Raw genomic sequence first — 14,817 nt, 5'->3', positions numbered from 1 at the left:
TCCAGCAGGCTAAGATAAAAGGTAGGGAGGAGGGACTTGGGGGAGGGGCGATGGAGATGTGATAGGTGGAAGGAGGTCAAGGTGAGGGTGATAGGCCGGAGTGGGGTGGGGGCGGAGAGGTCAGGAAGAAAATTGCAGGTTAGGAAGGCGGTGCTGAGTTCGAGGGAATTGACTGAGACAAGGTGGGGGGAGGGGAAATGAGAAAACTGGAGAAATCTGAGTTCATCCCATGTGGTTGGAGGGTTCCCAGGCGGTTGATGAGGCGCTCTTCCTCCAACCGTCGTGTTGTTATGTTCTGGAGATGGAGGAGTCCAAGGACCTGCATGTCCTTGGTGGAGTGGGAGGGAGAGTTAAAGTGTTGAGCCACGGGGTGGTTGGGTTGGTTGGTCTGGGCATGTGAGAGGTGTTCCCTGAAGCGTTCCGCAAGTAGGCAGCCCGTCTCCCCAATATAGGTGGAAAGAGAGGCAGAGAAGGCGGCCAGCATTGTCTATGGAAAGCCAGGAAGAGACAGTAGATAGCCTAAATGGGAGGCAATGGCCAACTGGCATAACCACTGGCCTGCTAACTCAGAGACCTGGGTAGGACTCTCGTGACTTGGCAGTTAGAGAAATTTGAATTCAATAAAAATCTGGAATTAAGAGTTTAATGACGATTATTGTTAGAAAAGCCCATCTGATTCACTAATGTCCTTTAGGGAAGGAAACTGCTGCCCTTGCCTAGTCTGGCCTGCATGTGACTTCTGGTGGGGGTGACTCTAAACTGCCCTCTAGGCACCTAGAGATGGACAATAAATGATGACCTAGCTAGTGACATCCTGTGAATGAAGAAGTTGGCAAATGTGGTGCCACTGTTTAAGAAGGGCGGTAAGGACAAGCCAGGGAACTATAGACCGGTGAGCCTGACCTCAGTTGGGGCAAGTTATTGGAGGGAATCTCGAGGGACAGGATGTACGTGTATTTCGGAAGACAAGGACTGATTCAGGATAGTCAGCATGGCTTTGTGTGTGGGAAATCATGTCTCTCAAACTTGATTGAGTTTTTTTGGAGAAGTAACAAAGAAGATTGATGAGGGTAGAGCAGCAGATGTGATCAATATGGACTTCAGTAAGGCGTTTGACAAGATTCCCCATGGGAGACTGATTAGCAAGGTTAGATCTCATGGAATACAGGAAGAACTAGCCATTTGGATACAGAACTGGCTCAAAAGTAGAAGACAGACGGTGATGGTGGAGGGTTGTTTTTCAGACTGGAGGCCTGTGACCAATGGAGTGCTGGTGCCAGTGTGACAAGGATCGGTGTTGGGTCCTCTACTTTTTGTCATTTACATAAATGATTTGGATGCGAGCAAAGTTAGTAATTGCAAAGTTAGTAAGTTTGCAGATGAGACCAAAATTGGAGGTGTAGTAGACAGCGAAGAGGGTTACCTCAGATCACAACAGAATCTGGACCAGATGGGCCAATGGGCTGAGAAGTGGCAAATGGAGGTTAATTCGGATAAATATGAGGTGTTGCATTTTGGAAAAGCAAATCTTAGCAGGGCTTATACACTTAATGTAAGGTCATAGGGAGTGTTGCTGAACAAAGAGACCTTGGAATGCAGGTTCATAGCTCCTTGAAAGTGGAATCGCAGATTGATAGGATAGTGAAGGCGGCGTTTGGTATGCTTTCCTTCATTGGTCAGAGTATTGAGTACAGGAGTTGGGAGGTCATGTTGCGGCTGTACAGGACATTGGTTAGGCCACTGTTGGAATATTGCATGCAATTCTGGTCTACTTCCTATCGGAAAGAGGTTGTGAAACTTGAAAGATTTACAAGGATATTGCCAGGGTCAAAGGTTGGAGGATCTGAGCTACAGAGAGAGGCTGAACAGGCTGGAGCTGTTTTCCCCTGAGCGTCGGAGGCTGAGGGGTGACGTTATAGAGGTTTACAAAATTATGAGGGGCATGGATAGGATAAATAGGCAAAGTCTTTTCCCTGGGGTCTGGGAGTCCAGAACTAGAGGGCATAGATTTTGGGTGAGAGGGGAAAGATATAAAAGAGACCTAAGGGGCAATGTTTTCACGCAGAGGGTGGTACGCGTACGGAATGAGCTGTCAGAGGATGGAGTGGAGGCTGGTACAATTGCAACATTTCAGAGGCATTTGGATGGGTATATGAACAGGAAGGGTTTGGAGGGATATGGGCCGGGTGTTGGCAGGTGGGACTAGATTGGGTTGGGATGTCTGGTCGGCATGGACAGGTTGGACTGAAGGGACTGTTTCCATGCTGTATATCCCTATGATTCTAAAACAAAAGGTGACAAAAATAGATTCTTTGGAGATTTGACAGTATAGATGTAGAGTTGTCTTGCTTTGTGGGAAAGTAATATAATCTGTGATGAAGGGATCATATATTTAACACAGAAATGTTGAAGAATTCCTTCTCAGAGGGTAGTGAATCTATGAAATTCTTTACTGCAGAGGGCAGGTCATTAAATATGAATATTTGTTGTTGTGGTTCTGTTCGCCGAGCTGGGAGTTTTTGTTGCAAACATTTCGTCCCCTTTCTAGGTGACATCCTCAGTGCTTGGGAGCCTCCCGTGAAGCCAATCTGGCTGTGTCCCTGGCTTGTGGATTGTTGACTGGTGGTCTGTATCTGACACATGGTGGAAGGATTCGATTCTTTCGGCATTCATGCAGGAACCGGAGTTGTTCGTATGTGGCACTTAGGCAGTTGGCACAGGATTCCCATTTCCTGGCTTGTCTTAGCATCTCTCGCCCGTAGGTGTTCAAAGTTTGGGAGAAGATTTGTAGCTCGGATGCTCGTTGTTGTGGTTCTGTTCGCCAAGCTGGGAGTTTTTGTTGCAAACGTTTCGTCCCCTTTCTAGGTGACATCCTCAGTGCTTGGGAGCCTCCTGTGAAGCTTCAGATGTCCTGCAGCTAAGGTGACTGATCCTCCACAACCATCTTCCCTCAAGCCAGGTATGACACTAACCAGCAGACTGTTTGCCCCCGATATCCACTGATCCCACTTTTGCCAGGGATCCTTGATGCTATACACGGTCAAATACGACCAGGATGTCAAGGGCTATCATTCTCACCACCCCTCTGGAATTCAGCTCTTTTGTCCATGTTTGAACCAAGGCTGTTATGAGATAAGGAGCTTGAATGACCATGGCGAAACCGAACTCTGTCATTAAGAAAGTTCTTTCTGAGCGGGTGCTGCTTAACAGCGCTGTTGATGACTCCTTCCATCACTTTACTGATGGACAGTAGATTTATTGGGCAGTAATTGGCCAGATTGGATTTGTCCTGTTTTTTTGTCTACCTGGTCAGTTTTCCACAATGTCAGGTCGATGCCAGTCTAGTAACTGTACTGGAAGAACTTGGCTAGAGGAGCGGCAAGCACTATTGCCAGAATGTTATCTAGGCCCATTGCCTTTGTCGTAGCCAGTGCCTCCAGCTATTCCTTGATATCACACGGAGTGAATCGAATTGTTTTGCTGGGGACCAAAGAGGAACCTGAGATGGATCATCCACTCTGCACTTCCGACTGAAGATAGTTGCAAATGCATCTTTTGCGCACTGATGTGCTGGGTTCCACCATCATTGAGGATAGGGATATTTGTGAAGCCTCCTCCTCCAGTGAGTATTCAATTGTCTACCAACATTCATAACTGTGTGTGGAAGGACTGCTGAGCTGAGATCTGATCCGCTGGCATTGCTTAGCTCTGTCTATCACTCGCTGTTTATGCCATTTGGCACGCAAGTACTCCTGTTTGGTAGCTTCACCAGGTTAATATCCCATTTTTAGGCATGCCTAATGCTGCTCCTGGCATGCCTGCCTGCACTAGGGTTCATCCACTGGCTTGATGGTAATGGTTAAGTGGGGGATACACCAGGCCATGAGGATGCAGACTGTGCTGTTGATGGCCCACAGTGCCTCATGGATGCCCAGTCTTAAGCTACTAGATCAGTTCGAACTCTGTGCCATTTAACACTGTGATAGTGCCACACAACATTATAAAGGTTATTCTCAATGTGAAAGTGGGACTTCATCTCCACAAGGACAGTGTGATGGTCACTTTTATCCATACTGTCGTGATACTTCTGCAGCCGGCAGATTACTAAGAACGAGGTCAGGTATGTTTTTTCCTTTTGTTGGTTCCTTCACCACCTGCCGCAGACCCAGTCTAGCAGTCCTATCCTTTAGGACCCGAACACCTTGATCAGTAAGGCTACTGCCGAGCCACTCTTGATGGCAGACATTGAAATCCACCACCTAGAGTACATGCTGCGCCCTTGCCGCCCTCAGTGCTTCCTCCAAGTATTGTTCAACCTGGAGGATTATTGATTCAACATCCGAAGGAGGACGGTATGTGATAACCAGCAAGAAATTTCCTTGCCCATGTTTAACCTGAAGCCATGAGACTTCATGGGGTCTGGAGTCAATGTCAAGAACTCCCAGGGCAACTCCCTCCTGACCGTATACCACTGTGCCGCCATCCCTGCTAGGTCTGTCCTGCCAGTGGGACAGGATATACCCAGGGATGGTAATGTGGTGTCTGGGGTGTTATCTGTAAAGTATAATTCTATAACAATGACCGTGTCAGGCTGTTGCTTGACTAGTCTGTGAGACAGAGCTGTAAATGCGTTGCTGGAAAAGTGCAGCAGGTCAGGCAACATCCAAGGAGCAGGAGAATCGACGTTTCGGGCATGAACCCTTCTTCAGGTGTGAAGAGGGTGCGCCAAGCAGGCTAAGATAAAAGGTAGGGAGAGGGACTTGGGGGAGGGGCGTTGGAAATGCATTGGTGGAAGGAGGTTAAGGTGAGGGTGATATGCCGGAGTGGGGGTGGGGGCGGAGAGATCAGGAAGAAGATTGCAGGTAGGAAGGTGGTGCTGAGTTCGAGGGTTGGGATTGAGACAAGGTGGGGGGAGGGAAATGAGGAAACTGGAGAAATCTGAGTTCATCCCTTTTGGTTGGAGGGTTCCAGGTGGAAGATGAGGCGCTCTTCCTCCAGCTGTCATGTTGCTATGGTCTGGTGATGGAGGATTCCAAGGACCTGCATGTCCTTGGTGGAGTGGTAGGGGGAGTTGAAGTGTTGAGCCACGGGGTGGTTGGGTTGGTTGGTCCGGGTGTCCCAGAGGTGACTTTGCATGGTCGACAGGGCTGATTGTGTTTTTGCTATTGTCTTTTCCAGTTTCAAGGTTGATGCCAGGTGATTGTTGTAACTTTCTAGCAACTGATACAACTGGGTGGCTTGTTGGGCCATTTCAGAGGGCAGTTGAGAGTCAACCACATTGCTGTGGCTCTGGAATCACATGTAGACCAGACTAGGTAAGGATGGCAGATTTCCTAAGGGACATTAGTGGACTAGATGGTTTTTCTCCCTCCCAACAACTGATAATGGTTTCAAGGTTATCAATCGACTCTTAATTCCAAATTTTTTGTTGAATTCAAATTCCACCATCTACCGCAGTGGAATTCAAACCCAGGTCCTCAGAACCTTATTCTGGGCTTCTGGATTAATAGTCAAACAATAGTACCACTAGGCCATAGCCTCCCCAGTGAACAAGTCAGGAGTGTGATGACCTGGTAAATGCAGCTCTAACTACACTTAATAATACAAAATTAGTCTGCTTGACTGGCATCACATGCACAAACATATACCTTTTTCACCACTTATGGACAGTGACAGCATTGTGTACTGCCTCCAAATGTGCTGCAGCAATTTGTCAGGCTCAGAGCCATAGAATCATAGAAGTCTATATGAAAACAGGCCCTTCAGCTTAACCTGACGAAAGTGAGGACTGCAGATGCTGGAGATCAGAGTCAAGATTAGAGTGATGATTTGGAGATGCCGGTGTTGGACTGGGGTGTATAAAATTAAAAATCACACCATCAGGTTATAGTCCAACAGGTTCAATTGGAAGCACACCCATAGGAAAGGCCTCAACCGGGACCTTGGGTTCATGTCACATTACAGATATCCACCACTGCACTATAAACACTCTCAGACACACACACACACACACACACACACACACACACACACACTCCTATACACACACACGCGTGCGCACACCCCCTCACAAACTTAAGACACTCTACACTCACTACACACACACACATACACTTTCTCACATTCACAACCCCCAACCCAGACAGACAGACACACACACACACAGACAAACAAAGATTCACATTCACATGGGGTGAATTTGTACTTGCAGGGTTACTTTGTACTTTGCTCAAAAACTGCATGCATTCACGTAAAACTGTTATCTCACTTTTTAGATTAGAATCAATCTAAACATCATGGCATAGACAGGGAACACAGGGGGCCAACATCTTCAACATATTGTCTAGCTATCACCATTGTTAACAGCTAACCTGAGAATGCAACTTTTAAAAAAAGGTTTTGTGATTTACACTTGAAAGAAGTGAAACTTTCATGGTATTCAAACAGATGAAAGACTTAATTAATTTTTCAATATATAATTTCAGTTACATCACACTGTAAATTTTTGTGTAAATTCTATGTGTTAGGATTGAGCCCTCCACTACCACCTGATGGAGCGACTCTCCGGAAGCGAGTGTGCTTCCAATTAATGGTGTTGCATGATTTTTAAGATTAAAGTGGTGCTGGAAAAGCACAGCAGGTCAGGCAGCATCCGAGGAGCAGGAAAACTGACATTTTGGGCAGAAGCCCTTTAGTAGGAAAGACAATACCAGCCTGACTCCAGCCTAACCTGCCCATGCTGCTCATTTTTCAGTTTAAAATTTGCCTGCGTTTGGTCCATATCCTTACATACCTATCCTATATACATACCTATCTAAATATTTCTTAATTGTACTCGCTTCCACCACTACCTCGAGAAGCCTGCTCCAGACACACACCATCCTGTTGAAACAATTGCCCCCCTGGACTCTTGTATTTCACCCCTCTCACCTTAAACCTCTGCCCTCTAGGTTTATACTCCCCTACCATGGGGAAAAGCTGCCTGTTATCTACCTTACTTATGCCTCTCATGATCTCTCTCTCTACAAGGTCACCACTCAGACTCCTATGCCCCAAGGAAAAACGTTCCAGCCTATCCTTTTAACACCAACCTTCCAGGCCAGGTAGCATCCCAGGAAATCTTTTCTGCACTTTTTCTAGTTTAATATTATTCTTTTTACAGTAAGGCAAGCAGAACTGCACACAGTACTTCAAATGTGGCCTCATCAGTGCCTTGTACAGCTGCAACAAGATGTACTCCTGTACTCGATCCTCTGCCTGATAAAACCAAGCATGCAGAAAGCCTTCTTGAGTCCATGTCTACCTGCGATCCATTTTCAAGGACCTATGAACTTGCACACCAACATCTCCTTGCTCGAGAACATTCCCCAAACCCTACCATTGACTGGGTAAGTCCTACCAAATGACCAAAGTGCAACACCTTGCAATACCTTGCTTTTATCTATGTTAAATTCCTCCTGCCATTCCTCACCCCACTAAGCCCAAATGATCAAGATCTTGCTGCATAATCTTCTTCACTGTCCACTATACCAACAATCTTAGTATCATCCGCAAACTTACTAACCATACCTCTTAAATTCCCATCCAATTCATTCACATTTATAGCAAATAACAGTGGACCTACCACCAACACACCACTGGTTACTGGCCTCCAGTCTGAAAAACAAACATCGACCACCACCCAGTCTTCTACTATCAAGCCAGTATTGTAACCAATTGGCTAGCTCTCCCCGGACACAGAGATTTAACCTGACTCAACAACCCACTATGTGGTACCTTGTCAAAAGCCTTGCTAAAATCCATGGAAAGACCTCTACTGCTCTGCCCTCTTCAAAAAACTCAACCAAATTCGTGAGACATGATTTCCCTTGCACAAAGTCATGCTGATCATCCCAAATGCCTCTCGATCCTATCTCCCAGAATTCCCTCTCACCACAAACATTAAGCAGACCAGCTTGTAGTTTGCAGGTAATTCTCTGCAGCCTCTCTTAAATAATGGCACAATATTAGCCACCCTCCAAACCTCAGGCACTTCACTAAATGCTGTTGATGATACAAATCTCTCTACTGGAGGCCTCAATTTCCTCCTACAAAGTCCTGTGAGACACTTCAAGTCCTGACAATTTATCTACCTTCATGTGTTTTAAGACTTCCAGTACCTCTTCTGTTATGTGGAAACTCTTCAAGATATCACTCTATTTCCGCAAATTCCCTCATATCCACACCTTTCTTGATGGCAAGTACTGGTGAGAAATATTCATTTACAAACTTACCCATTTCCTGTGGCTCTGCACATAGATGACCTGGTTGATCTTTAACAGGCCGATTATCTCCATCTTTTGCCCTCACACACTTGTGAAATCTTTGGATTCTCTTTACATCTGGTCCCCTTTTAGCCCTCCTGAGTTTTCTCTTAAGTGTTATCTGATACCCTCTATATTCAAGGAACTTACTTGAGCCCAGCTGTCTACACATTACATGCTTTCTTCAAGACCAGGGCCTCGATTACTCTTTAGATTCGCTACAGTGTGGAAACAGACCCTTCGGCCTAACAGGTCCAGACCTAACCTCCGAAGAGTAACCCACCCAGACACGTTTCCCTCTGACTATTGCTCCTAACACTATGGGCAATTTATCATGGCCAATTCACCTAACCTGCACATCTTTGGACTGTGGGAGGAAACCGGAGCACCCGGAAGAAACCCAGGCAGACACGGGAAGAATGTGCAAACTCCGCACAGACAGTTGCCCGAGGCGGGAATCAAACCTGGGATCCTGGTGCTGTGAGGCAGCAGTGCTAACCACTGAGCCAGGATTCCCTACTCATGTCAGCCTTACCCTTCATTCTAACAGGAACGTGCTGACATTGCACCCTCATTAACTCACTTTTGAAAATCTTCCACTTGCCAGATGACCCTTTGTCTGCAAACAGCCTCTCCCAGTCAATTTATGCAAGTTCCAGTCTTAAACCATTCAAGTTGGCCTTGCCCCAATTTAGAAATTTAATTTGTGGATCAGATCTATTCTTTTCCATAGCTATTTTAAAACTAATGGAATTATAATCCCTGGTCCCAAAGTGCTCTCCTTCTAATATTCCCATCATTTACCCTACCTTATTTGCCCCTTGTCTAGTATTATCATCTACATTCTGCATGAGAAATTCTTCCTGAACACACTTAACCAATTTCTCTTCGTCCAGGCCCTTAACAATTCAACAATCCCAGTCAATGTTAGGAAATGTAAAATCTCCTTTGACAGCACTTTTCAAACTAGTGGCATCTGCCAAGTAGGAGGACAAGAACAGCACATACATGGAAATACCCCCATCTGCAAGTTCCCCTCCAAGCGATTCACCACCCTGGCATGAAACAATACCATCATTCCTTCACTGTCAATGGAACTTCCTTCCTGACAGCACAATCAGTCTATCTACACAACACGGGATACAGCAATCAAGGCAATGCTTACCATCACCTTCTCCCGAAGCAATTAATGATAGGTAGGACATCTTTCTGAGGAAAAATTGAGGAGACAGAACCTGTGTTCCCTAGAAATTAGAAGAATGAAAGGTGATCTCAGAGAAATCTACATAATTCTTGAAGTCTCGACAGGGTAGATGCTGGAAGGGTGATTTCTCCTGGCTGTGGGTGTAGAACCAGGGAGCACAGTCTCAGACTAAGAGGCATCATTTAGGACCAAGATGAGAGTTTCTTCACTCAGAGGGTGAGTGAATCTTTGAACTTCTCTACTTGAGGGCTCAAACATTGATTAAATACAAGGCAACAACAGATAGATTTTTCAATAACGATGTATGGGATAGATAACGGAATAGTTTGGGAATATGATATTGTGGTAGATGATCAGATATTATTTAGAATGGTGGAGCATATTTTAAATACTGAATGACCTTCTCCTACTACTCCAACGTTCCCAGTGCAGCTCTTGTCAGGAGTGGTTGAGAATGAGATGAAATATGTGATGACCAAAAAGAAAACTTGATTTAAAGTCAATTAAGCTGAAGCAAGACAGACACCAAAGGCCAAATGACAGGTGGTGATGTGTGGTGAATGTGAATGAATAACATAGCATGAGCTGAAACACTTTGCCATGTGGCAGAACTGTGTTTTAGTCCACTTTTATCTGTTTGCCATGCCAGTCTCCCATCTCCTGACCATGTTATATCCAGGTGGCACCAGAGTACTCACCGCTTCCAGCTGCTGCTTCTTCTGTATTATCAGCTCCAGCATGAGGTTTACATTCGGGAGATCCAGACTATCCTGATCTGTGATCAGCACATCCTGAATTGCCTGCCATCGGTGGCCATTCTAAAACAAAGTAGTTCAAAAATCACTATCAAGCCTGTATATGTCACCTTTCTATTACAACAAATAGGAGGATCTTCCATACCATCAGGTATTAATCATAAGAACACCAAGAACAGCAGTACCATTCAGCTCCTCAAGCCTGTTTGGCCTTTGGATAATGGCAATAGCTTGACCTCCACATTCCATTCCTACCCCAACTCCTGCTGATCAAAAATCTCTCTCAGTCTTGAATAACTTCAATAACTTCACTGCTGTTTGGTCTACGGAACACTCACCAATCACAGACCAGTGTGACAAAAAAAAATCTTCTCCATATTGAACGGAAGTACACTTGCTTTTATTCTGAGTGATCCGACCACTTTTATTCTGCCCAAGATCTAGTTGCTATCGCAAGTAGAAACAACCACCTGTCAAATCCCCTCAGGATCATCTCTGTTTCAGTGGGGTGACATGCTGGTCGTGTCATTGGACTAGTAATCCAGAATCAAAGGCTCACATGCTGGGACATGGATTGAAGTCTCACCATGGCAGAAAGTGAAATTTGAATTTAACAAGAATCCAGAATAAAACAATGGCCTAATGTAACCACTGCCCCAGTTTTAAAAATCCAACTGATTCAATCATGGTTTAGTGAAGGAAAATCAACTATCCTCACCTGATCACAGGTGACTGTCGACCCACAGCAATGTGGCAAACACCTAACTCGCTCCTTTGGACAATTAGGGATGGATAACAAATGTTGACCAAACCAACAGGACCACATCCCATGAACAAACAAAAACCGAATTCTTCTGAACTTCAATGAGTTGGGCCCAGCCTGTTCAACTTTTCCTCTTAAGTCAAAACACCCTGACCCGCTGCAAGAAACAGATGAGTGAATCTTCTTCGAATTATTTTGATAAAATTATATTTTTTTTAAAAATCAAACAGGTCTGTCGAGAGTACTCCTGATGTGGACTCACAAAGGCCTTCTATAGTTACAGAAGTTCCCCATTTTATATTTTCCTTTGCAATAAACCCGAACATGCCATACACCTTTCTAAACACTTCTTGTAAGCGTGTACAATAAAGAACACATTTTTCTGTTCCTTTTCAGGCAGATCAAAAGACGATAGTTCTAAAACCAAGGATCAGGGAAGGAATTGTTGAACCTTTAAAAACAAGTTACTGCAGCTCATTTGGAGCTGTGTTTACGCAGTTGCTTTGTTCAAGCAGTGTGGGAGGAGAGACAAGACACCATGATATTGGGTGGGTGCGCAAAGTGAGGTTTAGCCAGCAACAGATTGCTGACTCACATGTACAATTGGGACCAGTTCTGGATTCCAGAGGCCTGACTTCAGCTTGATGATTGGCTCCTGGGCAGTTAGTGTGTGTGAATAACGAATGGACAGAAGGTCTCCAGACTGGGATGCACAGTCTGTATATCTCTGAAAAGTAACACAAGCCTGGAAAGTTGTCAATTATTCTTTCCTGCTATTTTACATCATCTCTAATCAGTGACTGAACAATCAATCTGTAAATTCTTGTTCCTCAGCAAAGATCTGAGAATCTGGAGACAAGCAGCACTGGCGAAGGTGCATAGAAGATTTACAAGGATCATCCATCCTGAGAAAATGTTCAGAAAACAAAGACAAGGAGTTTACAGTATTAAGCAAGAAATAACTACAACTTCTAATAAAGATAATTCAATGGTCACAAAGACTTTGACCGCACACCAGCAACACTACCACCTTGCCCAAAGACAAAGGCAGCAAAGTCAGAGGAACACCATAACCTGCATCACAATCTTATTTCCATCTTCCTGTGTTTTGGTGCAGCCGTCCCCATTAACAATACACCTCACACTGAGTGCAAATAATTTCTGCAACTGGTGACCAATGGTACGACCTTCCTAATTCCAAATAATTGTCAGCAGCTTCTAGTAACCTCTACCCACCGGCCTGGGGTCAGTCTTTCAATCCATTCTGCTAACATAACTGCACATGTTCAGAGCTTCCCCTGTGGCACTTGGCATGATAATGGCAATTTGTACTTACTGGATGTTCAAGTTTTAGTCGTTTTTCTTCAGATCTCTGCTTCTGTTTTAGGATTAGTTCGTTCACTATAAAAAGGAACAGGGAATAATTACCGAAGTTGCAACCAAGAAATGAAACAAACAAACCTGCTTGAAGTTCAATTGAAATTGGTGAAAATGAGTCGCACTCCTGGCTTGGAATTAAAAAAATGCAACAAAACTCCTTTGCACATACTGTTCTGGGACAAAATTTGGGCTACATGGTAGCTCCCTCTACTCTGTCCCCATCAAACACTCCCAGGGCAAGTCCAGCATAAGGTTAGATACAATAAAGCCCTAATCACACTAAAACTGTCCTATTAAATTTCCTTGTGTATATACAGTACAGGATTAGATAGTATAATTCTCCCTCGCCGTTTTGTAGAAAAGCTCCAATGGGGACAGTATGCACGACATACCAAGGTAAGGGACAGGATGGTAACCACAGCTACCAATTTTAACCGAAGTCTTGGTTATTTATTCTATAACCAAAAGCAATGTTAGAAGTGCAGGAAGTTGAGAAATTGGTGAGGTTGGTGCAGACAGCAAGACTTCTCTGAACTTTAAATCCAAGTAATCTAAATCACTAAATATTAAAGCACACTTGATTTCTTATAAAAGCAGTACTTTTCAAAATCCTTTGGCAGACGCCAACCTTTGAACTGCGTGGGAACAGATCGGATTTATTGTACTTATCGTTTTCACTTTGAAAAAACCTTGAGAAGATTCTGAGAGATAACATACACATGCATTTGGAAAGACAGGATTTGATTATGAATCGTCAGCATGGCTTTGTTAGATGAAGATCATGCCTCCCAAATTTGTTAGTGTTCTTTGGTGAAGTGACCAGGAAGGTTGACAAGGGCAGGGCGGTGGACATGGTCTATATGGATTTCAGTCAGGCCTTTGATAAGCTTCCAGATCGAATGATGCTCTGGAAGGTTAGATCCAGAGGGAGCTGGCAAATTGGATACAAAATTAGTCTGATGGTAGGAAGCAGAGAGAGATGAAAGGATGCTTGTTGGAGTGGAGGTCTGTGACTAGTGGAGTGCCTTAGGAGGCGCTGCTGGGCCCATTACTGTGTGTTATCTAGATCAATGATTTGGATGAGAATATATAAGGCATGACTCGTCAGTTTGCTGACGACACCAAAGTATGAGATATAGTGGACAGTGAGGAAGCTTATCAGAAATTGCAGCAGGACCTTTATCAAGTGGGGAAGTGGGCCAGGAAATGGCAAATGGAGTTTAACATAGACAAGTGTGCGGTCTTGCATTTTGGAAGGTCAATTCAAGGTAGGAGTTTCATGGTGAATGGTAGGGCCTTAAGGAGTGTAGCGGAATAGAGGGACCTTTGGAGTTCAGGTGCACGGTTTTCTGAAAGTGGAGTCACACGTAGATAGGGGAAGGCTTTTGGCACACTGGCCTTCATCAGTCAGGACACTGAATACAGAAGTTGGGACGTTATGATCCAGTTATACAGGACATTGGTGAGGCCGCACTTGGATAATTGTGTTCAATTTTGGTCACCTTGTTATAGAAAGGATGTTAGTAAGCTGGAAAGAATGCAGAAGAAAGTTATGAGGATGTTGCCAGGACTCAATGGTCTGAGTTATAGGAAGAAGGTTGGACAGGCTGGGAATTATCTTCTTTAAAGTGTCGGAGACTGAGGGGGTATCTTATAGAGGTGTATAAAATCATTAGAGGCATGGATAAGAGTGAATACACTCAGTTGTTTATACCAGGGTTAGGGAATTGAGGATTTAAAAGGCATCAGTTAGAGGAGAAAGAATAAAAGGAAACCTGAGAGACAGCTTTTTATTAAACAGAGTGGTACACATATGGAATGAGCTGCCAGTGGAAGTGGTTGAGGCGGCTACATTAACAACATTCAAAAAGCATTTGGACAAGTACATGGATAGGAAAGGATTAAAAGGATACGGACCAAGTGTAGGGAAATGGGGTTCACGTGAACAGACATGTTTGGTCAGCATGGACCAATTTGGGCCAAAGGACCTGTCTCCGTGCTGTAGGAATCTATGACTCAATTACCTGTTTGGGCATGAAGCCAGAGCTAACTAACTGTTTCTTAGTGGCTAATGTATGGTGCTACCTAAACGAAAATAAAAAATAAATTTTAACTAATAGGGATCAAGACAATCACAGTATAATTCCAATATAGAGGCAGCCATTTATGTCTGTACTAGGTCTCTAGCAAAGCAATACTCCTCTTCCTAATTAACTGCAAAACAGTTGCAATAAATTTTAAACAGGTCCAAGCTAAGAAGTGAAGTTTCACCTAAACTCTGAAAAGGGTCCTTGTAGTACAGTGCTCGTGTCCCCACCGCAGAGTCAGAACCCTGGGTTCAAATTTAACCTGTTCTATAATGTCATCTGTTATGGCACCTTGGAGAAGGCAGATTAGAATTCCTGCAATATT

The 14,817-nt window shown here is 44.4% G+C and overlaps 1 protein-coding gene across 2 annotated transcripts in view; it reads right to left on the bottom strand.

The window, feature by feature from the left end:
* The window catches only part of cop1 (COP1 E3 ubiquitin ligase), a 121,525-nt gene that overhangs the window by 78,987 nt on the left and 27,721 nt on the right, over positions 1-14,817 (bottom strand). For both annotated transcript variants that reach the window (XM_060829641.1, XM_060829642.1), the window contains exons 4-5: positions 12,362-12,426; positions 10,206-10,325 (exon numbers count right to left, since the gene is read on the bottom strand). In XM_060829641.1, coding sequence (XP_060685624.1) covers positions 10,206-10,325; positions 12,362-12,426 — 185 coding nt within the window. The remainder of the gene's footprint in view (positions 1-10,205; positions 10,326-12,361; positions 12,427-14,817) is intronic.

The sequence above is a fragment of the Hemiscyllium ocellatum genome, chromosome 9, assembly GCF_020745735.1.
Source record: "Hemiscyllium ocellatum isolate sHemOce1 chromosome 9, sHemOce1.pat.X.cur, whole genome shotgun sequence".
Classification (NCBI taxonomy): domain Eukaryota; kingdom Metazoa; phylum Chordata; class Chondrichthyes; order Orectolobiformes; family Hemiscylliidae; genus Hemiscyllium; species Hemiscyllium ocellatum.
This window is presented reverse-complemented; position numbering and strand designations above follow the sequence as displayed.